The sequence below is a fragment of the Vombatus ursinus genome, unplaced genomic scaffold (assembly GCF_900497805.2).
Source record: "Vombatus ursinus unplaced genomic scaffold, bare-nosed wombat genome assembly UNPS02009173.1, whole genome shotgun sequence".
NCBI classification, from domain to species: domain Eukaryota; kingdom Metazoa; phylum Chordata; class Mammalia; order Diprotodontia; family Vombatidae; genus Vombatus; species Vombatus ursinus.
In genome coordinates this window covers 3,365,002-3,389,695 of record NW_020948951.1, presented here as the reverse complement: position 1 = coordinate 3,389,695, position 24,694 = coordinate 3,365,002, and the positions used below count along the sequence as shown (strand labels likewise).

The 24,694-nt window shown below is 41.7% G+C and overlaps 1 protein-coding gene across 1 annotated transcript in view; it reads left to right on the top strand.

Annotated features, from left to right (window-relative positions):
• Positions 1 to 12,620: 12,620 nt before the first annotated feature.
• Positions 12,621 to 24,694, top strand: part of LOC114035216 (adhesion G protein-coupled receptor E2-like) — a 40,409-nt gene continuing 28,335 nt past the window's right edge. Inside the window, exons 1-2 of the mRNA XM_027851288.1 lie at positions 12,621 to 12,654; positions 20,077 to 20,127. Coding sequence (XP_027707089.1) covers positions 12,624 to 12,654; positions 20,077 to 20,127 — 82 coding nt within the window. The 5' untranslated portion in view covers positions 12,621 to 12,623. The remainder of the gene's footprint in view (positions 12,655 to 20,076; positions 20,128 to 24,694) is intronic.

Sequence of the window (24,694 nt, the reverse complement as noted above, 5' to 3'; positions counted from 1 at the left end):
CTTCTCAGCTTCTGCCTTTGCCTTTCCCTTCCCAACTCACACCTCACTGCTGCATGTTCTGACACTCTGCTTCACATGTCCATCTATCCTTACCATTAAAATGAAGACTGGAAGCTGGTGCACCACTTGCTATTCATTGCTCAGTCAGGGAAATGTCCCATCAAAGCAGTGACTAGGGAAACAATCACCAAGAAACTCCCAGGGCTGCATCCAAACTGACAGACCCATTACACAAAGAAAAATTTCCTAATGATGAGAACTGTTCAAAAGTGGAATGGGCTGTTGGGGCAGTTAGTGAGTTCCTTATGATGGGAGGTTGATAAAGGGACTTTGGCTGTAAAGGAACCTTTGACTGTAAAGGGAATTTTTGTTTGGCCAGAGTTTGGATTAGTTGTCCTATGATGTCCCTTCCAACTTTGTGTTCTAGGATTCAGAATCTTCTAATGGCTCTTCGGATGTGTTACCAACACATATTTCTTTGTAAATACCCTGATTTCTGTCAATGAAATCTCAACTGCCATGGTCTAAGCAGTGCTTTTCACCAGATACATCTTTCGTTTTGACAAGGATGACTGTTTCTAGACTCTACCTCTTTGCGATTCCAATCCCAACCAAGCCAACATTCCCTACAAAATAGAGCTGAAGCTCTCTGCCTGGATTCTTTTCCTTTAAAGGAAATTCTTGGATCCCTACAGGTCCAGGCCTCATTCAACATGTAAGTAACACCAAAGTCTTTACTGTTTTAAGTGATAAAATGCTTACTTACTGATGGATATGTCTGGGATTGGCCCCAGGTTCATATGTTTCTAATCTTCTGGCAAATGATCCTTGCCCCTCTTGCTCTTTTCAAATGAGTGTGACATTATTGTATATGTCTCCAGAATCCCACATGTTACAACAGCCAGGGAGTTACCACTGCACCTTCAAAGTTGACTCTAACCTCAGAATCAATCAATAAGTATTTATTAAGCACTTACTATGCTCCAGGACTATATTAACTACTGGAAATACAAAGAAAAGAAAAAGTAAAAATAAGTTTTGCCCTCAAGGAACTTACATTCAAATTGGTGAGAGAACATATATAAAGCAGAACATGAAGATAATTGTAGAGTAAAAAGCAGGTAACCCTAGAAAATGAACATAGCACCAGGAGGGACCAGAAAAACTCTTCTAGAGGAGATGATGCTTGAATTAAGTACTAAAGGGAAACCAGGGATTCTAAGAGTCAGATGTTGACAGAGAGAACATTCCAAGCATGGCAAACACACAGTGCAAAGTCACAAAGATAGAAGATACAAAGTTTTGGCTAGGAACAGCAAGTAGACCATGAGGCCAGTATGGCTATATTATAGAGTTAATGGACAGAATAGTCTATAAAAAGATTGGAAGGGTAGGAAGAGGCCAAGTTGTTATGAGTTTCCATTGGAAAAGGACTGTAGATTTTATTTCTGGAGGTAAAGAAGAGTCACTGGAGTAGGGTGATGTTGCCAAGCCTACCATTTAAGAAAGTCAATTTGGAAGCTGGATGTAGGGCAAATTGAAATGGGGAGAGATGAGTTGAGGAGTGCAATTAAAAGGCTATTGAAGTATTTTTGGTGAGAAGTGACAATGACCTAATTTAGGTTCTTGGCTCTGTCATTAGAAGGAAGAGAATATATGTGAAAGATATTGTAGAGAAAAGGGTTACAAGATTTGGCTAAATTGATTGGATATGTGGGGAGATCAAGAGAGAGGAGCCAAGGGTGGTGACACCAAGGTTGCAAAACTGGGTGACTAGGAAGATGGTGGTGCCCTTGACTGTAATAAGGAAGTTCAGGAGATGGGCGCGTTTGGAGGGAAAGATGATGAGGTGGACATATTGAGTTTGAGATGCTTATGGAAAATTCAGCTTGAAATATCTGGTAGGCAAGTAGTAGAATGGGACTGAAACTCAGGACAGCAAGATGAGGATTAGACAAATAGATCTAGGAACCATCTGCATAGGGATGATAGTTGAACTCATAGGAGCTGATGAAACCATCAAGTGAGAGAGTGCAGAGATAAAAAAAAAAAAAAGAGGACCCAAGATAGAGCCTTGAGGGACAAGCAAATTTAGTGGGTATGCCACAAATGAAGACCCAGCAAAAGGGACTGAAGAGGAATTGTTAGATGGGTAGGAGGAGAACCACGGGAAAGATGAGTCATAAAACCCAGAAGACAGTGAACCCTGAAAGAGAAGTGGTCAACAGTGTCAAATGCTGCAAAGAGACCAGGAAGGATGAGAATGAAGAAGAGTTTGGTATTGGTAATTTTGGAGAGAACTGTTTCCATTGAATGATGAGGTTGGTAGTCTGGTGGTAGATAATTTGTAAGAGAATTAAGATGAGTGGAAGTGGCTGTTGTGAAGACAGATTTCCAGTGAATTAAAAAGTGAGGTTCTCAGCTGAGAGTAGAGTGATGGAGAGGCATGAGAAGTTTGAATAGAGAAATAAAGGTTTAGAATAGCTGCTGTGAGTGGGATAGGGAATCACTTAGGGAATAATAGTAGGATTGCCTTGTCAAGATTAGCTAGCAAAAATGTGTAGTAGACCATGTGAGTTTCATGATTTCCTTTAGTTCCATTCAGCACCATATGTGTAGGAAGGAAGTAGATGGTAAGAGTACCTCAGGATTGGGTGTGGGAAAAGTATGATGTATGGTAGGACAAAAGAAATAGAAGATGGTGTCAAGTTGATCTTGTTCACTCTAGGGGCAAAATTGAGAAGAGAGGAGAGTATAGTCAGAGCAGGGGTAGCGGTCCAGCCTGAGGAATGGATATAGTGGAAGAGTCGTGGTTAAGATAAAGAGTAGATTGAAAGTAGGTTGAAAAAGAGTGAGATTTAGAGAGAGATGTAAAGATAAAAGATTATGAATATATGAAGGAAATTCAGAGCCCATGGAAATGGAAGTGGAATACCTGTAAGTCATGACAAGATCCAGGGTGTGATCAATCTTGTATGTAACTGAGGTGTAATGGAAGAGCAGATCATGGAAGCTGAGTAGACTGAGGACCTGGAAAAGTAAGCTATTTGAGGGAACATCAACAATGTGAAGTCAATGGAGAAATCCATTCTGGGTGACAAGACTCTCTGACTACAACTAGGACAATGTTTATGCACTGATTGAACACAGGCAGTATCATAATTAAACTTTGAACTCAGATCTTATGACCACAAATTTAGTGGGTTTTTTTTTTACCATATTATATTGCTCTCCAATAACAAATAGTAGCTGACATTTATACATTGCTTTATATTTTTTCTTTTCTCTTAAAAACACTTTAATTCCATAATAAATTTCTCAAGTGCCCACCCTATGATTTTAGCTGAAGACACTCCATCTCCATTCTCCAGGCATTTTCATTTGCTGTCCCCCATATATGGAATGCTCTTCCTCCTCATCACTGCCCCTTAGCTTTGCTATCTTTCTTTAAATCTCCGCTCAATTCTTACCTTCTGCAGGAAGTTTTCCTTCATCCCCCTTAATTCTAATGCTTTTTCTCTGTTGGTTATCTCCAATTTATGTATCTTGCTGGCACATAATTGTTTGCATGTTGTCTCCCCATTAGACTGTGAGTTCCTTGTATCCTCAGTGCTTAGCACAGTGGCTGGCACATAGTAGGTGCCTAATAAATGCTTCATAACTAGCTGTTGCCTGAGATGTGTTGGTTAATTTTGATGAACTGTTTCCCCCCTCCTTTTTTTTTCTGGGTTTTTCATAAGGAATGGCTCATGAGGGTGAGGAGAAGGGAGGGATTCATTTGTAATTGAAAGTGATTTAAAAACAAGATACCAGTCTTTTTTTTTTTAAAGAGATGATCAATGACCTTGGAAAAAGATGTTAGTCAATGTTTGCATCAGAAGCCAGATTGCAAAGGGTTGAGAAATGAGTGGGAGGTGAGAAAGTGGAGGCAGTGAGTACAGACAGCTTTTTTTTTTAGGAGTTTGGCTGAAAAAGGGAGACAGAGAGATATAGGACAATAGCTTGGGGAGATAGCTATCCAACTATTCTAGCTCTTCTGACTTGGCTCTTTAAAAAAAATTCTATTGCTATCTTGTTTTTTCATCACTATAATTTCTCCCAGTACCCTTCTCCCTCCTTTTTTCCCCCAGAGAGCTATTCCATAGAACAATGGATCTTTTAAAAGAAAGACATGAAAATAGGGGAAGAAAAGAAAAAATAAGCAACAGTCATCAAAACATCAAAAAAGTCTGAAAATATATGCGATGTCCCCCAGCCATGCACCTTGCACTTCTGCAAAGGAGTTGGACGGAAGGGTCTTCTCACTTCTCTTCTTTGGGGTCATGCCTATTCTTTGTAATTTTACAACAAGCCTCTTTCATTATTTTGTGGTGGTTCTTTCCATTTCCATTTCTGGCTTCCTTTTCTACAAGGTGGACAAAGTGCTGAGCTGAGAGACTTGCTCAGGTCTAGCCCCAGATAAAAAATGTTTTCTTACCAATTCAATTCAATCAGCATTAATTAAATACCCACTATGTGCTAGTGCTAAGTACTGGAAACATGATAGAGAGTGAGCCTCTGACAGTGGTAAGGTTCTTTTCCTCCATATCAGTAACCTGGGACTAATAAGCCTTCCTCCCCACCTGGGAAGTTGATAAATCATCTTATATTTTAGGTGTATTTATCAACATACCTTCAAATAGTTCTATTTTTTTCTTTTTTTAATTAATTTATTTTGAGTTATCAACAATCACTTTCATAAGCTTTTGAGATTTAAATTTTTCTCACCCTCCCTCCCCAAGATGGCATGCAATCTGACATAGGCTATACATATACATTCATATTAAACATATTTTCACATTAGTTATGTTGTACGGAAGAATTAGAACCAATAGGAGAAACCACCGGAAAGAGAAAACAACACAAAGCAGAAGGAAAAAAAAAGAGCAAATAGTATGCTTCAATCTGCATTCAAACTCCATAGTTTGTTATTCAGATGTGGATAACATTTTCCATCATGAGACTTGGAGATGAGCCTTAGATCCTTGCATTGCTAAGAAGGGCTAAGTCTATCAAAGTTAGTCATCGCACAACGTGGCTGTTACTCTGTAATAACGTTCTCCTGGCTCTGCTCACTTCACTCAGCATCAGTCCATACAAGTCTCTCCAGGTTTGTCTGAAGTCTACCTGCTCATCATTTCTAATAGCACAATAGTATTCCACTACATTCATATACCACAACTTATTCAGCCATTCCCCAATTGATAAGCATCCCCTCAATTTCCAATTCTTTGCCACCACAAAAAGAACTGCTATAAATCTTTTTGTACATGTAGATCCTTTTCCCATTTGTATGATCTCTTTGGGATGTGGCCCTAGAAGTGCTATTGCTGGGTCAAAGGGTATACACATTTTTATAGCCCTTTGGGCATAGTTCCAAATTGCTCTCCAAAATGATTGGATCATTTCACAACTCCACAAACAATGCATTAGTGTTCCAATTTTCCCACATCTTCTCCAACATTTATCGTTTTCCTGTTTTGTCATGTTGGCCAGTCTGATAGGTGTGATGTGGTACCTCAGAGTTGTTTTGATTTGCATTTCTCTAATCAATAGTGATTCAGAGCATTTTTTCATATAACTATAGATGGCTTTAATTTCTTCATCTGAGAACTGCCTGTTCATATCCTTTGACCATTTTTAAAAGTCATTTTATGACTATGAGAAAATATTTCTTTGCTGTTTAGGCTTCTTTTTTGTCTTTCAATGTCTCACAATAAAGATAAGAACTTACATTTATCTTGAGCTTTAAAATTTACAAAGGGGTTTCCTCCTAATGATTCTATGAGGCATGTGATACAAATACTATCGTGCCCATTTTAAATATGAGGAAATTTAGGCCTAAAGAAGTGAAATAAATTACCTATTCTCCAAATGCTAGACTTGAACCATGTTTCCTGATTGCAAATCCCATTTCTTGCTATGCTCCATGATGCTTCACAGTGGGGCATTTTGAGTGAAATGTAGAAGGCCCTTAGTAAATATTTAGTAGAGTTGGAAATGCTCCCTAAAGACTTTCTCTTATACCTGCTGAAGTGTGAGGGTGACCCTGGGCTCTAAGAGAGCATTCCAGAAGTAAGAGAGGAGAAGAAGAAGAAAGGAGAGACACAGAGAGAGTCAGAGAGAGAGAGAGAGAGAGAGACAGAGAGAGAGAGACAGAGGGAGAGGGAGAACAATTCTGGTAAGAACTCCTCCCAACCTGGAAAGATTTCCAGTAGGCTTTGGGCTTGCCATCTGGGGACCAGACTGGATGAAACCAAATAAGTTCATCTCCAGGGTGGCTGCTGTGTGATGAATTTCTTCATATTCATCTTGGCATGGAGGGGTTGGGATCGACATCATCAGAAGGCACAGTCGTGCTGATGAAATCATGGATCCCTTTGAGTGTTAAAATAGATACTACAGCCTCCCTGGTTTTAATTTTTACTTTGACTTTTAGTGATTGAAATAGAATTTATTAAAGCTGACTACAAAATAAAAATGGAGGTCTTCTGAATGAAGCCCAAAAAACCCCAGGATAAGTTTCATAAAATACAGACTGAAAACAGACCCTTGGAATCAAAGGTCTTTGCCTTGATTCATTGCCCTTAAAACATTCCCCATTTACAGTGAAAATTCCATTTTTGTTCTCAGAGATTTTTGAATAGGCTCAACATTTTAAAGGCTGGGAACAATACGTAAATGTCTGTGGCTTATCCCAATCTATTTTGTATTGGTGATTTAAAGCTGATGCTGGGGTGAGAAGAGACCTCAGACTCCTCACCCCTCCATTCTTACCCTCCTGCCTATCTTCTTCTCCCATTCTGTCCCCTATCCTTCCATACTCTCTCCTATCTCCCCACAAGTTCACAGAACCAGATGGAACAGACAATACAATGCCTTTATTGTTTCCCTGTCACTTGATCTGAGTGGACCATATTTACTAAGCAATTTCTAGAGAGAAGAAATGACATTTCTTGAAAAAGGGGAAGAAAAAGCACTTTCTCATAAACTCTTTATACTTGGAAAAAAGATGTTGAAACACAAGAAATTGATAGCAATGTTCCTAGCTTGCCAAGCCCCACCTATCACACCCAACACCATAGAAGCCACAGGGATCTGAAAAGAAGTTAGGTTGAAATGTGGGGGGTGGGGTGGAGGGTGGGAGATAAGGGGTGGATGGCCTGAGCAGCATGCTGCTAGCCAGCAAATGTTCAGAGATACAGAGGAAGGCCTCCAGGTGTTGGGTTGATCCTCTCTGGAGGATTCCTGGAAGGACAAGAATGCAGATCTCAGAGCACAAAAAGGTGTGGCAGGGTTGTGCCCTGCACTGGTAGAAGGGGTAACCACATGAAGTAGATCATGGACCCATTTGAACACAAGCCCCTGAGGGCAGGGGCGGTTTTTGCCTTTTCTTTCTGTCGTCCCCTTTTCTCAGTGTCCAGAACATACAACATGAAATATTTATTCTTGTTGACTGAGTGAGTGAATTTGCCAAGAAAGTGACTTTTAACAAAAGCCAAGCCCCGAGCTTCCTCTGTCAGCCTGTCCTTATGGACCTCCTTTCCATTTCTCCCCTTTCCTTATTGTACACTGAGGGCCCACTTGCACACTTTCCAAAGTTTTGTTTTGTCTGTATTTTTGGTTTACTGGTCTAGACCTGCGACCTCATTGGTGCTGGGAACTTCCAACAGAGAAACTCGCTCCATGGCTGCAGATCTACAACACACCTGCAACAATGTAGTCTTACATTTCATGTCACGGGCCTCCTGGGCAGTCTGATGAAGTCTATGGACCCCTTCTCTGAATAATGTTTTTAAATGCATTAAATAAAATACATAGGATTACAAAGAAAGTCAATTATATTGGAATGTAGTTATTACATTTAAAAAGCAAGTTCATGGTCAATAACCACTGCAGAGTTGTCTAGGACTACTGAGAGGTTAAGCAATTTGCCCATGATTACATGACTGGTAGGTGCCCAAGGCAGGGCTCAAAACTTGGTCTTCTTGACTTAAAGGCCAGCCCTCTATCCACTATGCCATGCTGCCTCTCACTGAATGCATAAATATGGACTAAGGGGCAGCAGTGGATAGAGCGCCAGCCCTGGAGTCTGGAGGATATGAGTTCAAATCTGGCTTCAGACACTTGACATCTACCAGCTGAGTGATGCTGGGTAAGTCACTTAACCCAAACAAAAACAAAAATAACAGACCAAACCAATATCTTCTTTGAGTGGCATCCAGATGAGCCAGGATTTACAAATGTATATGTCCTTTGGGATTGGAGCTTTCATTGGCTTTGCAGACACAATCATAGCTGCACTGTCATAACAAGCCATCCATTAAAATTTAAAAATGTCTTTGCCAAACAGCTCTCTATATCAAGGAACTGTTAGATGAAACTCAATGTTATATTAGCTTCCTTACAGAGTCCTCCTCTGGTGCATCATCTGAACATGAAGGTCGTTATAGCTTCTGGAATCTAAGACAGAATTGAAGTTCTGAATAGTTCCAGTAACCTATGAAGACTTAAAGAACAGGCCTGGTGATCAATCATGCCTGTTATCCAATGACCAGCCTAGGTAAGTTTGGAGAGGCTCATTAGCAAGTCATTTTATTTTCTTTTATTCTTGGTCAAAGAATTCAGAGGCTAATTGCTAAGGCATGGAGGAGTCATGCTCTCCATCGGAAATATAGCACTGGAAAGGAATATCCCCATTGATGAAGCCAGACATTTTTGGAAGCCTTGAACATAGCCCTTCAAATCCAAGGATCATAGATCTATAGTTGGAAAGAACTACATATAATCCAATTTGCTTAATTTTATATATGAGGAAACTGAGGCCTGTAAGTGACTTTTCCAAGGTCACATAGATAATAAGGACAACACCTCACCAGGCTTACTTTTCCTCACCCATATTTGCTCTGGAAGGTCCTCCTGAGGGCAGCTACTACCTCAAGTTCTAAGAATAACAATGTGGGTCTAATAACTCCCCAAACCATACCTCGAGTCTCCACTAATGTGCTTTCCCTTAATAATTAGACAGTAGATGAGAACAATTTGTTTCAATGGCCATGAAGGCAGCTGAAGCAGGCACTGTGGAGCACTTAGAGCTTGGTCAGACATCAAACATTCCAACGGGGCCAGCTAGGTAGCACAGTAGATACAGCACTGACTTTGGATTTAGGAGGACCTGAGTTCAAATCGGGCTTCAGACACATAACACTTACTAGCTGTGTGACCCTGAGCAAGTCACAACCCTATTGCCTAGCCAAAGAAAAAGAAAAAAAAGAAAAGAAAAAATAAACACTCTAACATCTTCCACTGCATCCTGGGCCATCACCAGTCATCCTGGATTTTGTCCTGCCACTGGAGTTCGAAGACTCCAGAAGAGAGAGTTAGGCTGATGACTTTGTGCAACTCTGCCTTACTTAAATCCAATTCACGCACAAGTCAAGACATCACTTGTAATCTCATTGGTCCTGTTTGGAAATGAAGGAGAAATAACACCAACAACAGCCAGTAGATGTAATTAGCTCTTAGCAAAGACATTTACAAAGAACAGAAGCTATAAAAATATGTCACCTCCCCTTCCCAGTAACCTGGGGAACACTCCCATTAGTATAGTTCACACAGCATCTGTGGAAAGAGTGGGCACAGATTTGGGTACGATGGTAATGAAACATACACGTAGGGAATACGAATGTCCGAGGCTACTCACTACTCTAGTAGTCAAAGACCTGAAAGTCTTTTCTCTCCCCCTTGGGTCCAGCATCTTTGATTGGTGGTTTGCTCAACTAGGCCCCCAGGGTCTGTTCCTTTCCATAGCTTTAGTCTCAACTGTCAGGATTAGTGCACTCTCTCTCTCTCTCTCTCTCTCTCTCTCTCTCTCTCTCTCTCTCTTTGGTGAGGCAATCAGGATTAAATGACTTGCCCAGGGTCACACAGCTAGGAAGTGTCAAGTGTCTGAGGCCACATTTGAACTCAGGTCCTCCTGACTCCAAGACTGGAGCTCTATCCACTGTGCCATGTAGCTGCCCCAGGATTAACTTTCTCTTGAATCCATAGCCAGATCTCTCTTCTGCTGTAGGAAGCACCACTGCCCAAAGCTGATGCTAGTCCTGAACAACAAACTGCCTATCAGTATCTGTATCCATCTGGAGTATGTCTCTGCTCCGCCCCACCCCCCACCCCCCCCACTGTACCTTGAACATTCTCATACGGACTCCAACTTCTGGATAGGGTTTCTCCTTTTATAGGACAGTAGCTTTGTTGCTGACCAGTAATGGAGGAAGAGACAAAACTCCTTCTCCTCTTTCAGGGGGTCTTCTCCATAGGTAGCTTTTTTCCTGAACTCACCAGAACCCCAAAATTCATCTAGGGTTTAGCCATTGAAAGTCTTAAAAAAACATGTCCAATTTGTGCTCAATGATGTTGTTCCTTGGAATTCTTTCAGACAATAATAATACCTAGCATTCATATAGTGATTTAAGGTTTACAAAGCACTTTATATGCATTATCTCATCTGATACAGCAACCTTGGGAGGTAGGTGCTATTATTATCCTCATTTAATGGAACGGGAAACTGAGACATACAGAGGTTAAATGACTTGCCCAGGGTCTCATAGCTACTAAATGACTGAGATAGGTTTTCCTAACTCCAAATCCAGTCCTCAATTTACTGCTCCACCCAAAGACTGTAACACTTCATAAAAGAATCAGTAGGTTTTAACACCTTCTAACCTCTGATATCTACTCTGTGTTTTTTTGTGACTATATCAACCAAGCCAAGTTCCCTTTCCTACATAAAAGGATTATATGTAGGATAAGAAAACAGGGCCTCTGACTTCAAAGTCAATGTTCTTTCTACTGTATTATGTTGCTGCTTCAAATGTTATTTAATTACCAAGTGGCATTGACAGTCATTCTCCCTATCAGGTTCAACTCTAAAGATCTGGGTCCTGGGAATTCCATGCTCACCCTGGTGATTTACATATATGATATCTTTCTGGGTAAAGACATAGAGTAAATGCTGTTCTTTCTATGGTTCTCCAGTGTCAGTGATCTTCTATCTCTCAACTTTGTCTTCCTCATGGGGCAGAGCCAACTCATTGTAATAGAGAGTGTGGATTTGTTGATTTATTGAAATGGAATTAGCTCTGAGTCCCCACTCATTGGAGAACTGTCTCTTCTCAATTTCCTATATTTCACTGAGTGCTGACCACATGACCTTGGCATAATGGCATCAACTCTACACAGAAGCAGACAAGTGTGCTTGTGTATTGGACACAGGATTTTTTGCTCCACGTAGAGTCAATAAGCAAACAAATTGTATAGTAAATAATAACTGGCAACTGTCCTGTATACCATTTCTATATCTGGGGAACTTCTGGGATAGGGCATGATCATATACCAAGTGTCTGGGAGTCCACCACTCTCCTAGACTCCAGAAATTCCCAAAACATAGGAACTAAACACAGTTAATGTGCAGTTTGAGTCCTTCCTTAAGTGGTCAAAGGAGCATAACAAGGTTCAACAACATTCCAGCAGGGCCAGTCCTTAGGCACTGATACAAAACCTCTGAATATAGGTAGACCTTTGTCTTTTCTTTTTTAGGCAATTGGGGTTAAGTGACTTGCCCAGGGTCACACAGCTAGTAAGTGTTTGGTCTGAGGCCAGATAGACCTTTGCCTTAAGCTGTGTAGGGGATGCCTGGTTTGGAAACTCCATTCAGCAACAACTGATTGTGTTAGAGAGTTACATGGGGGCAAAAATAGGTAAAGTGACTTGCCCATGCTCACAGAGGCAGTACATTAGGAGCAGAACTTGAACTCAGTGTTTATGACTCAGAAACTGGTCCCCTGTCCATCAAGACATGCTACCTTTTATAGGGCACTTTTCTTTTGGGGGTGATTAGTTAGGACAAAATAAAAATAGCAAATTATAAATTATAAATAATAAAGTACTCATATAATAATAATCAGAACCAATTTATACATAGTGCTTTAAAATTTATAGAGCACTTTTCGAACATTATCTCTGCAAAAACCCTTATTATATATCTGCTCTTTTCATTTATTGCATGGCGCTTTGATGTGGTAATTGAAAGGTGTGGAATGGATAGAAGACCAGCTTTGGGGTCAGAAAAATAAGGTTCAGGACCTGTAGCAGACAAATATAAGTCATTTGGCCATGGACAAATCATTTAACCTGTATGTGCTTCTAGACAACTGCCTATGATTATCAGCTGCTATTGGATGGAGTTGCAAAGACCGGAGTTTCCTCACAGGAAAAGATAAATCTAGGCTTTGAAAATATCTTTTTGAGAGAAACTAATATTCATCCAAATTGGTCCTTTCAGTATAACCAGGCACTTACAGAAAATGCTTTTGGATGAATATTATTATGATGCTCATGGCCCCTTTCTGGAATGGGTAATTTCTCTGAATATCAAATCATGTGATGTTTCCCAACTCAAGTAACAAAGCTACTTCAACTATACCAAGAAAACATGGCCTTCCAGGCTGCTTGAAAAACCTCAGATGATAAGAGGATGGGCAGCTAGTTTCCTCTTTCTTATTAGTAAACAGTCAAGAACAGCCATGGCTAGAAGTCAGGGCTTGCTACTCTGGGGTAAGTGTTCAATAACTTATTCTTTTCCAGTCTTGACTAATTGAAAAATGTTCACCTTGTGAGCTGGTCCACAGAAAATGTATTGTCTTCATTATGTATTTCAGAGGATCAAGCAATTCTCATCCCTTTTAGCATGGGTTTTACGTTACCATGACGGGTGTCTGTGCCCTTTGGACTTCTTTGCCATTGCACAGACAGGCAATTTTGCAACTGCCTATGATCGGGCAGTGATCAATCTAGCTTAGCCATCAGCCCCAGATAAGCTGGAGTGTTGCATCCAGTTGTAGGAGAATTGTTTATATGTTTTAGGAAGGACGTCGAAAAGTTCTAAGGTGTCCATTGTGGGTCAAAAAAGTAAGGAGAACACTAGACACCAGTCCGTGAGTGATACAGTTGAAAGAACCACGGATGAACAATCTGGAGATGAGAAGGCTTAGCAGAGATATGATAACTAACCTAAACTTTGTGAAGGGTTGTCATGTGACAAAGAGATAGGACTTGTTTTTCTTGGTGTCAGAGGGCAGAAATAGGAGCAAAGAGTAGTAGGTACAGATAGTAGGATTTCAGTATGATTTAAGGAGTCAGATTTCAGTATTATTTAAGCAAAAACGATGAAAGCTGCCCAAAAAATGGAAAAGATTCCCTCAGGAGGTAATGAGCTCTCCATCAGTGAAGATTTTCAGCACTGGCTCAATGACAATCTGTAGGGAGTATATTGTTGGGGGGATTCAGGTATGGGATAGACTGAATGGTCTTTGAAGTTCCTTCCAACTCTTAAATTCTATGAATCTCATTTGATGCACCTTGGATTTTCATGTTATTATTTTAATTCTTTTTTTTTTGGTTAGGCAACGGGGTTAAGTGACTTGCCCAGGGTCACACAGCTAGTAAGTGTTATGTGTCTGAGACCGGATTTGAACTCAGGTCCTCCTGAATCCAGGGCCGGTGCTCTATCCACTGTGCCATCTAACTGCCCTATTATTTTAATTCTTAAATTCATTACTTGACACAGTCTCCTTTGGTCTTCCTATAGAATTATCACTCATTAGTACATAATAGTGGTAAACATTTCATTAGAAGTTGAGGAGACAAGTTATTTTTCATATTTGTATCTGCAGTGCCTCGCCATCTTCATTGTTGGGGGTTTTATTTTCTATTAGGACTTGTGATTTTTTATCAGTGTAGGGAACTTCTGGTGAAGAAACTCTCCACAGAAAAGGAAGCTCAGCAAGCCATCTGTAACTCACAGTCTTGGAGGGGAGCTGCATGGGGGCATCAAGAGGAACAGTGACTTGCCCAGGGACCCATAGCAAGAGTGTATCCAAGGCAGGACTTGACTTGAAACTAGGTCTTCCTGACTCCAAGTTTGGCCCTCTATCTGGTATCCCATATCATCATTCGTCTTGAACACAATAGGCATTTAATAAATGGTTTTTTTAAATTAACTTGAAAACGGAGTAAAAAGAAAAGTCCCAAAATTTCACTTCTGACGTCCAATCATTGGAATGTCGTACCATTGCATGCTTGAAGTAGAAGGCGCCTTATATTTGGAGAAAGTCCTAGGTCTGAATCCTGGCTCTTTCACTTTCTAGCCTCATGGTAACAACTCATTTCCTCTTTCTGAGCCTCAGTTTCTTCATATGTAAAATGAACCAGTTGGATTAGATGATTTCTAAAGCCTCTTTCAACTCTGACATTATATAATTCTGACATTAAGGATCTATAAAAAGATGACATCTTGAATAGAGCACTGGATTTGGAGTCAGTAAGATTTAAGTTTGGATTCTAGCTGTGTGACACTGGGCAACTGATTTGGAAGCCAAGCCAATGTGATCTGAGGCAATCAGGGAGTCCCATCAAAAGCAACATATGTTAAGTCTTGGCTCTCTGGCCTTTGGGGAAAGAACTAACTCGGCCTATATAATGAGGGTAGGGGTAGGGTGGAGGGACTCTGGAAATATTGATCCAATCACAGGTTCCTCATACCTATGGGTTTGGGGTTTAGCAATCCACTAGTTTCTAGAATATGGACATTTTGAGATTATAGCATTATATAGCAATTTTTAGTCAAACTCAAAAGTGGTTCCCAGAACTAGCTACATTTCTAGCAAATCTTCTTCAATATTATCATTTTGTCCAGCAAGCTGAGAAGGGAGCTGGGTTAGGAACTTTAGCATAAAAGTAACAAACCAGGTCAGATCATATATAGGAATGGGCCAGATCAGGCTGTCTATGGAACCAGTAGTAGCAATTATTTCATTAACGTACTTCATTTTCAACTCTCCTTGCCCAAGATAGGCATTCAAGTATATGAAGAGTCACTAAAGCGTGAAAATGCCAATCAAAAACATGAATTAAACAAAACAGCATAAAAAGAATTGTGATTGTCCATTTTCTACTATTTAATAATTATTAGAAGAAACAAAAATTGTACATATTAAATTTAATAAGGAAGCAACCAAGTGAAGGGAAGTATTAGAGTGGGGTTTTGTTGCTGTTTTCTGTTATCTGACACAGGAGCACTTGATTTCTCAGATGACACATGAGATGCCACAGTCCTCATAGCAACTTACACTAACTTGTTTGTTGTTTGTCCTTCATTCTCCAAGAGGACCATTACATCAAGAAGGTAATGCCAAGTGAGGCAGGGCTGTGCAAAGTCACCAGCCTCACTTTCTCCTCTGGAGCCATCTGGGTCCAGTGGCCAGATATAGTGAAGTATGTTAATGAAATAATTGCACTAACTCATCTTGCTTTTCAAAAGACTGCAGTTGTCACTTTACCATTAACCAGAAAGAGAGTGTACTTCATGATTTTGCCCACCAGGTGGCATGATACACCAAAAACCAGCCTGAAAAAGATTTTCTGTGAGGTTGGTTTAAAAAGAAAAAGGCATGAAGAAACCTTTTAGGGACCCAACTTCAGAATTAATTTGAGATAAAGAGAAAAACTGACTCTCCACCCCTGTTCAAGAGTATTAAAGTATGGACATCTCTATGGCTTTTCCTACTTTGCTTGTCTAGGAAATTCCTTCCCTCAATTTCTAGCAATCAATCAATCAATCAACATTTATTAAGCACCTACTATATTCCAGGCCTTGTGCTGTGTTGATATTAAACAGGCAATCAACTTTCTTTGCAGCCACATGGCTTATTCTACATAGCAACATTTCAAAGAAATTGTCCAGTGGTCCCCTTCGTTGGAATGCTTTGTCTAGTTTTCAACTACAGTAACCTACCATCTTCTTAGGGCTATGGAAAAGCTAAAGCAAGAGGCTCTTTTTTGTGACCATATTTCTGTAGCCTCCCTCCTTTAGATGTCATTCCAGTAGACTGCAGTCTGTGCTTTCTTTGCTCCTGCCCCTCCCAACCAGAAATGGGCAAGGTAAAAAATATTCAGACTACCCTTTCCCTGCCTCCTGAGTCAGCTGGGACAGGACTTTCACCTCTGGTCTATTCTTCCTCATTTATCTTTCTTTACTCTCTCTGGAGAAGAGGAATTGAGGTGAGGGAATTGCTTAACCTCAGGGACTTGCCATGGGAACCATACTAGGTAACTTACCAATAGAAAGGAAAGGCAGGTTTGGGATATGAGGGACAGACTGAAAGTCCCAGGTTTCATCCCAATTCTGCTCTTGAAGTTTAGCCATGAACCACGCAACATCAGTTGCTTTTAAAATATGACCTCCTAGCAGAGGCGCCTAACTCACGGCTATTGCAAATGACCTGAAAAACTCCCAAGTGTAGTCAGAACCAGATTAAAATATAATCAGGAAATGTTTAATAAAATAAGCGAAATTACAACACAACATAGATAATGTTAATTTGTAGTCTTCTAAATCATTATGCAACAAGCAGAGAGCTGCATCTATTTAAATTTGATACCATTATCATTGACTGCCAAATCAGGATTGAGAGCTGCTAGCTTATATATTCTGTGAATTATGAAATGTCCTAAGAGCTGCATGTGGCCAACTTCGGCAAAATAATAGACAATGGACACTTTCTTTTTCTTTTTATTTGCAAGGCAGTTGGGGTTAAGTGACCTGCCTAGGGTCACTCAGCTAGTAAGTTTCAAGTGTCTGAGACTGGATTTGAACTCAGGTCCCCCTGTCTCCAGGGCTGGTACTCTTTTCACTACACCACTTAGCTGCCCCTGAATGGACACTTTCTAAATGAATAAGGTTTAATAATAACAAAAAATGCCATTGCACAGGGAAAAATCTATGTAATAGATGGAGAACACAAGAGGAAAAAAATCATTTTCATATGGAAAGAAGAAATGAGAGAAGACATTCTCAGCACTTGCTTACACTGCCAACGGGGAAAGACAGGCTGGTGTCTGTCTGCTTGCTGTGCCCATCTGCTCTTCCAGAACAGTCTCTACCAAGTGCTGGAGATACAAAAAGAGTCAAAAGACAGTTTGTGATCTCAAGAAGCTCACAATTTGATGGGAGAGTCAACAATCAAATAAATATGTACAAACATGCTAAATACAGGAAATAATTAATGGGGGAAGGCACTAGAATTTTTTTTTGTAGAAGCACAATTTTATTTTTTTTTTATATTTCACCTTTTTAAATTTTTTTAAATTAATTTATTTTGATTTATCAACTATCACTTCCATATGCTTTTGAGTTTAGAATTTTTCTCCCCCTTCCTCCCCACCACCTTCCCTAAGATGGTGTACAATCTGATACAGGCTATACACATACATTCCTATTAAATATATTTTCACATTAGTGATATTGTAAGTAAGAATTAGAACCAATAGGAGGAACCGCCAGAAAGAAAAAACAAAACTCAACAGAAGAGAAAAAAATTAGCAAATAGTATGCTTTGATCTACATTCAAATTCCATAGTTCTTTCTTTGGATGTGGATAGCATTTTCCATCATGAGGCCTTTGGAGATGTCTTAGATCCTTGTATTGCTGGGAAGGGTTAAGTTTATCAATATTAGTCATTGCACAATATGGCTGTTATTGTGTACAATGTTCTCTTGGTTCTGCTCACTTCACTCAGCATCAGACCATACAAGTCTTCCAGGTTTTTCTGAAGTCATCCTGTTTATCATTTCTTATAGCACAATAGTATATTCCATTACATTCATATGCCACAACTTGTTCAGCCATTCCCCAATTGATGGGCATCATCCTCTCAATTTCCAATTTTTGGCCACCACAGAAAGAGCTGCTATGAATATTTTTGTGCATGTGGGTCCTTTTCCCATTTGTATGATCTCTTTGGGATATAGCCCTAGAAGTGCTATTGCTGGGTCAAATGCACATTTTTATAGCCAGAAGGCACTAGAACTAAGAGAGGTTGGAGAAGACTTCCTGTAGAAGATGGAATTTTAGCTGGGACTTGAAGGAAGCCATGGGAGTCAGTAGGGGGAAATGAGGATGCAGAGCATGCCAAGCGTGGGTGGACAGCCAGAGAAAATGCCCAGAATGGAGAAATGGAATGTCCGATTTGTGGACCAGCGAGGAGGCCAGTATCACTGGATTGAAGAAAACATAGTAAGGAATGAGGTGTAAAAAGACTGGAAAGTGGGGGGTGGGGAGTGCTAGGTTATGAAAGGACTTGAATACCAAGCAGAACATTTTGTATTTGATCTGGGAGGTGACAGGAAGCCACTGGAGTTTATTGAGCAGGGGGAGTGACATGGTCAGAGTTGCACTTTTGGAAAATCACTAAGCGCTTGGTTGAATGGAGATTGAGAGAAGAGTAACTTGAGTCTGGCAGACCCACTGACAGGTCATTGCAATAGTCCAGGCATGAGGTGAGGAGGGCCCGCCCCAGGATAGGGGCAATGTCAGAGGAGAGAAGGGGACATATTTCAGAGATACTGCAAAGGTGAAATTGACAGGCCTTGTCAACAGATTGGGTATAGCAGGGGAGAGATATCGAGGAAGCATAAGGGACTGGGAGAATGGTGTTGTCCTTGACAGTAATAGGTAAGTTGTGTGTGGGTAGTGGGGGAGAGAGCTTAAGGGGAAAGAAAGTCCTATTTTGGACATATTGAGTACTGGAAAAGCAGTTCAAGATTTTTGAAATGGCAATTGGATTGGAGATCAGCAGTGACATTGGGGTAACATAGCTAGATCTGAAAATCATTAGCATAGAGATGGTAATTAAATCCATGGGGGATGATGAGATAGCCAAGAGAAGCAATATAGAGGGAGAAGAGAGGAGGGCCCAGGATAGAGCCCCCATGGGACACCTACAAGTTAGAGGGTGTGATCTGGAAGAGGATCCAGCAAAATAAGAGAACCAGAAGAGGGTGGTGTTCCAAAAACCTAGAGAAAAGCATCAAGGAAGAGAGAGGGATTAATGGTGTCAAAGATTGCAGAGAGGTCAAGGAGAATGAGGATTGAGAGAAGGCCATTGGTTTGGCAAATAGGTGATCATTGGTAACTTTGGAGAGAACAATTTTGGTGGAATGGTGATCACCAACAGGGTCTTGGGATGTTCGTTTAAGTCATCTATCACAAAGAGATTTTTTTTTCCCTGAGAGGAGGGAAATATGTTTCTCATCATCATCTGCTCTTCTGAACCAAGACCAGTCAATACAGTTAACTGGAGCTTACCTGCATTTGAGTAATGTTAACATTTACTTTATGGTACTCATTGTGAATGTTGTCCTACTGGTTCTGCTTGCTTTACTCTACATCAGTTCATGCAGGTCTTTCCATGTTTCCCTGAATTTCTCGCATTCATTGTTTCTTCCAGTACAATATTTCATTACAGGCCACTATTTATTTAACCACTCTTCTGATTAATGGGCACCCACTTTGTTTACAGAGGTAGTTTTTTTTTTGTTTCTATAGAAAGGACTACTATAAATATTTTGGTATATAAGGGACAGAGATTACATTTTATGAGGGAGATTCACAAACTGCAGAGTATCCAAAAGAGGATGACCAGAATGGAGTGGACAGGAGATCACACCAAAGAATTGCATGAAGGAACTCAGAGGTGTTTAGTTGGGGAAGAGATGACTTAGAGAGGCTACTGATGTGTCTTCAAGTATTTCAAGGGTCCCTGGGGACAGAACTAGGAGTTATGGATAGAAGTTGCGAAAGGGCAGATGCAGGTTGAAGTAAGAAAATATTTCCTAACCACTGGTGCTATCCCAAAGTGGCATGGATTGTTGAAAGAAGTGAGCTCCCCATCCCTTTTAGGAAAGAAGTTTTCAAGTGGCTGTTGAATGACAATTTATCAGGGATGTTACAGAAGGGATTTGGGGTCTGGTCTTAATGAGTTTAAATGAACTTTGAGGTCTTTTCCCAGTCTGAGATTCTGAGGTGTACTACCTGGGAAGAAGGTTAGAGATATACTTGAAAGAGCCTCATGGGTCTATCACACATTTTACAAAATACCTCAAGTGATCAGTCTGCCCTTCTTTTTTCTCTCACCCAGGTGGCATCTGCTTCATTTATTTTTTGAAGATTCAAATTTCATCAAGTCAAGGTACGTTGATACTTAGAAACAAGGCCTTTGTCCAAAGGCCTACACGAGTTCAAATAATAAAATGTGGCAGCACAGGGTAGGGAAGGAAAGAAATAAGTGCCTACTATGTAAAGTGCTAAAAACTTTATAAACATTATCTCATTTGGTCCTCACAATAGCCCTGGAAATAGGTTCTATTTTTATCCCAATTTTACAGTTGAGGAGACTGAGGGCGGATGAGGCAAATAGGGTTAAGTGTTTTTCCCAAGGTCATACAGCTAGTAAGTGTCTGTAGCCAGATTTGAACTCAGGTCTTCCTAATTTCAGACCCAGGGTTCTATCCATTGTGCTACCCAGCTACCTACAGGATGGGAGTGGGGAGGTGTGTCTAGAAAAAAAGTTCCTGTGAGAAACATCTGGAGCTTTAATGAGTTGCAAGCTAAAAATGGACCATCAACATAAGCTAGCAGCTAAGAAAGACAAGTTAGGTCGTGTTAAGAGAGACTTTATTTCCAGAGCTAGGTAGGTGACAGTCCCAATGTATGCTGCCCTTTCTAGTCACCACAATTTAGGTAAGATGGTTGAATGGACTGGGGATGTCTATCCTAGAGAAGAGCAGAACTAGGATTGGTTTCTAACTGTCCCTCTCAATAATCCCCCTCAAAGCAATAAATAGAGCATTTTCTTATTTGACCGTAACCTAGTATCGTTCCACCTTTCTCCATGTCTCACCCCTCCTAAACCCATCATTTGCACTCTCCCAGACCTCCATTCCCTTCATCCCTCAATACTTTCTCAGGTCATTATTCCTGCTCTGGCTTCCCTTTACCCCCCTTTCTAATTTTCAACCCAGTTCTGCTCTACGCTGCCCTCTACTGAGGCCCTTGCCCCCTTGATGTTGCTCATCCCTTGCCAAAACCAAGCCCTGGATTTTTCCTATGATCCACTACCTCCTCTCCTCCCTACTTGAGATGCTGCTGCTCCAAGCTGAAGAAGTTACCACCACAGCATACATTCATGGCATGCAGTTTCAAGTAGGCAAGGCAATCTTTTTATTGGTCTATAATTGATTCCCTACCTCATTCCCCTCAGAAGTGATTCCAAACCTCTTCTGTCATCAAACTTCCCACACCTTCCCTTATTCCTCCTCCTCAATCTGAGGATATCTCCTCTTAAACTACTGAAAAAAATTAGTGTCGTCTGATATGAGTTACCTCTTCTCTTTTTTCTTTATCTTAAAACCTTTTAACATCATCTCTTATCTCTCCTCCTTTCCTCCAGTTTTTTTTCGTTCTGTTTTGTTTTGGCGATTGGGGTTAAGTGACTTGCCTAGGGTCACACAGCTAGTAAGTGTTAAGTGTCTGAGGTCAGATTTGAACTCAGGTCCTCCTGACTCCAAGACTGGAGCTCTACCCCCTACACCACCTAGTTGCCCTATCCTTTTCTTCAGTTCTGACAGTGATTTGGACTTTTTCTTTGCCAAGGCAACCCCCTCTCCCTGTGCCCTAGAACCCATCCTCTTCTTTCATCTCCAGAGGAATGAGGCCTCTGTCATCCTTTCTCTAATCTTCTATCTCTCCCTCCTACTCTTCTTATGTACTGCCTAGAAGTATGGCAATTTCCCCCAACCTTAAAAAAGAAACAAAAAACGCTTCAACAGATCCAATTTCAAGCCATCATCCTATATCTCTCCTCCCTTTCTGAGCCAAACTCCTAGGAAAAGCCGTCTACTCTTGCTGTTTCTATGTCCTCTTCTCTCATTCATTCCTCAGCTTTTTGCAATCTGCTTTCCAACCTCATTCAACCCAAACTGCTCTTTTCAGAGAGCACTAATTGTCATATCTGCTGGATTATTCTCAAGCTTTGTCCTCAGTCATCTACTGAATGTGACCCTCTTCCTGGACAATCTCTCATCTGAGTTCTTGTGACACTCCTTCCTCCCTGCTCTTTTTCTACCTGTCTCACTGCTCCTTCTCAGTCCTTTGCAGGTTCATCAACCAAATTATGCCCTTTATAATGAAAGGCTCTCTTGGTCCCAGGCCCTCTTTCCCTTTCCCTCTTCACACAATCTCTCAGTAACCTAATCAGCTCTCATGCTTTTTCTTATTTCTATGCAGATGACTCCCACATCTCTACATCTAGCCCTAGTCTCTCTCTAGACTCATATCACTAACTGCCTATTGGAGGTTTCTAATTGTATGTCCCATAGACATCTTAAATTCAATAGAATTCCAGAACAGAAATTCATCATCTGACCCCCACCTCCAATTTAAGCCTCTAATATACTTAGCTATTTCTGTTGAAGTCGCCACCATTCTATTTCGGTCTCCCACATTCCTAACATCCTTATTATTGTCACCTCAAATATGTCATCAGTTGCCAGGTTGCAACCTTCATTGCACCACAGCAGTCACTGCCTCTCCCCTAGAAATAATCTAGGGGGTTATCTTGCAGTGAACAAGGGTTTCCCAATTGGTCTCCCTGCCTTAATTCTCTCCCCACTCTATCAATCCTCCACGCTGCTGCCAAAGTGACTTTCCTTAAGTGAAAATCTATGTGTTCCCCTGACTCATAAACTCCAGCGCTTCCTTATAGGAAAAAAAATGTCAGCTCTGGCCTTGTTTGCTCTTTGCAATCCTGCCTTATCCTATCTTTATATGTCTCATTAGACATTACCAGCCCTTTAATACTCTTGTGATCCAAACTGACCTTCTTTCTTTCCCTGCTACCTAAAAATGTACCTCCAGTTTCCCCTGTTTTTACCCCGCGTCTGGAATGCATTTCTTCATTACCTCCACCTTAGAGAATTGCATTTTGTCCCTCCCCAGGCAGCTCAAGGCCCACTTTGTGCATGAAAGCCTTTCCTGATAACCCCCGCTATTGCTAGTGGCTCCTACCCAATCCACCTTGTATTTAACTATTTCGCATTTGTATTTGTTCTCTTTACATTTATTCTGTATGCAATTCGTTACCATCACCTCCCACCTCTGAAGACAAACTTTTGGTGGCAACTGGGGCCTCTCCAGCTGAGGCCGGAACACTGCCACCTTCTGCTCCTTCCATCCCCTCTGGCTCACGCTTCCGCCGGAGAAAAGGGTGGACTTGAAACCGCCGCATCGCACCCCCAGTACCTATGCTGCATCCCCGGGCCGCCATGTGGTCACACGGGAGTCCAGTAGCACTACCTCCCACCACGCAAGAACTCACCAACAGCACTTCCCGCCTCCAGAGCCTCTCGTTTCCTTTCAGGTCTCGCCAGTACCCTCCTAAGGGGTGGGTGGGCAAGATGGGGCCACCTCCAGTCCAAGACCTCCGCCTTCGGTCTCGGAAGGCCACCTGGAAAGCTCCAAATGTGGCCCGTGAGCCCCAGGGCTGCTACGGCGCTGCTTTTCAACCCCAGAAGCAGCAACCTAACACTGATATCTCTTGCCCACTCTGGGGACAATTGGGATCTCGCTGGCAGAAAGACGTGACACTTCCACCTCCCAGACACAGGAGATCCCAACACCACCACGGCTCGCCTGTCTGGGTCGGGCCTTCTCGCGTGGCACTATCCAATAGAAGGGGAAAACACGACTCTATCTTTCACCCTTTTAACTTCATTCAACAGCAACTGGCTGCCTCTGCCGCTGCCACCGCCACCTCCACCACTACCACCACAGCCACCCCCACCCCCACGGCCCCCCCCACGGCCGCCACCGGCACCACCACCACTGCCCAACCCTCGATGACTGGCTTCCTCCAGGGTCAACTTGCACTACACCAGACCCTGCCTAAGCCTCGGGAGACCACGATGCTGCCACATCCTGAGCCTGGGAGACCACCTTCCTCCTGTGAAAAGTTAAAAGTCACCAACATCGGCTTTGGAGGTTGGAGGCCACAGAGACACCGGCGCCACCATTCCTCTCTCCTCGAAGATTTGGAACACAGACACTACTACCACCAGTCCCTCTATAACTTGATTGCTTCTATGGCCTCCCCAGCACCCTCCGAGGATACAAAAGTACAGGACACCACCACCACCCTTCCCAGATATCTAACTTCTCCCCTTGGCAACCCAGACGTCTGGAGAACCATTCTACTCGGCAGAAAGACAGAACAGCACCACATCCTTACTCTGGACCCCCACCTTGGGCACAATTGGCAGCTTCTCCCAGGGTCACCCCAGATGCCTCCAGAAGTGGAGTCAGGAGGCAGATAAACTTCCAAGATTTATGTCTAGGGTTCCTGGGCAGGTTGAAAAGCTTTGCCTCCCCTCCATCTGGAAGGATTGTGGACGTCCTGGGACAGTACAGATCTCACAGACGCAAGCCACTACCAGTGACACTGCCACCTTTTGCCCTCCGAAGATCATCTTCCTCTAGTGGTTTCCGAGGCCCTCCAGGCCTACACCGTGGAAAGCCTATATATAACTACTTACCATCCTTTAAAGATGAGCTTCCTCATTTGGTAACTCCAACCTCTATAGCAAAGAACCCTTCTCTCACTGCCATCTCCAGCCTTTCAACTGGGCTGCCAGATTCCACAGCCTGACCTCCAAACAACACTTTGATCTCAAGGGAAGACTTTGAACGGTCTAATCACCTGC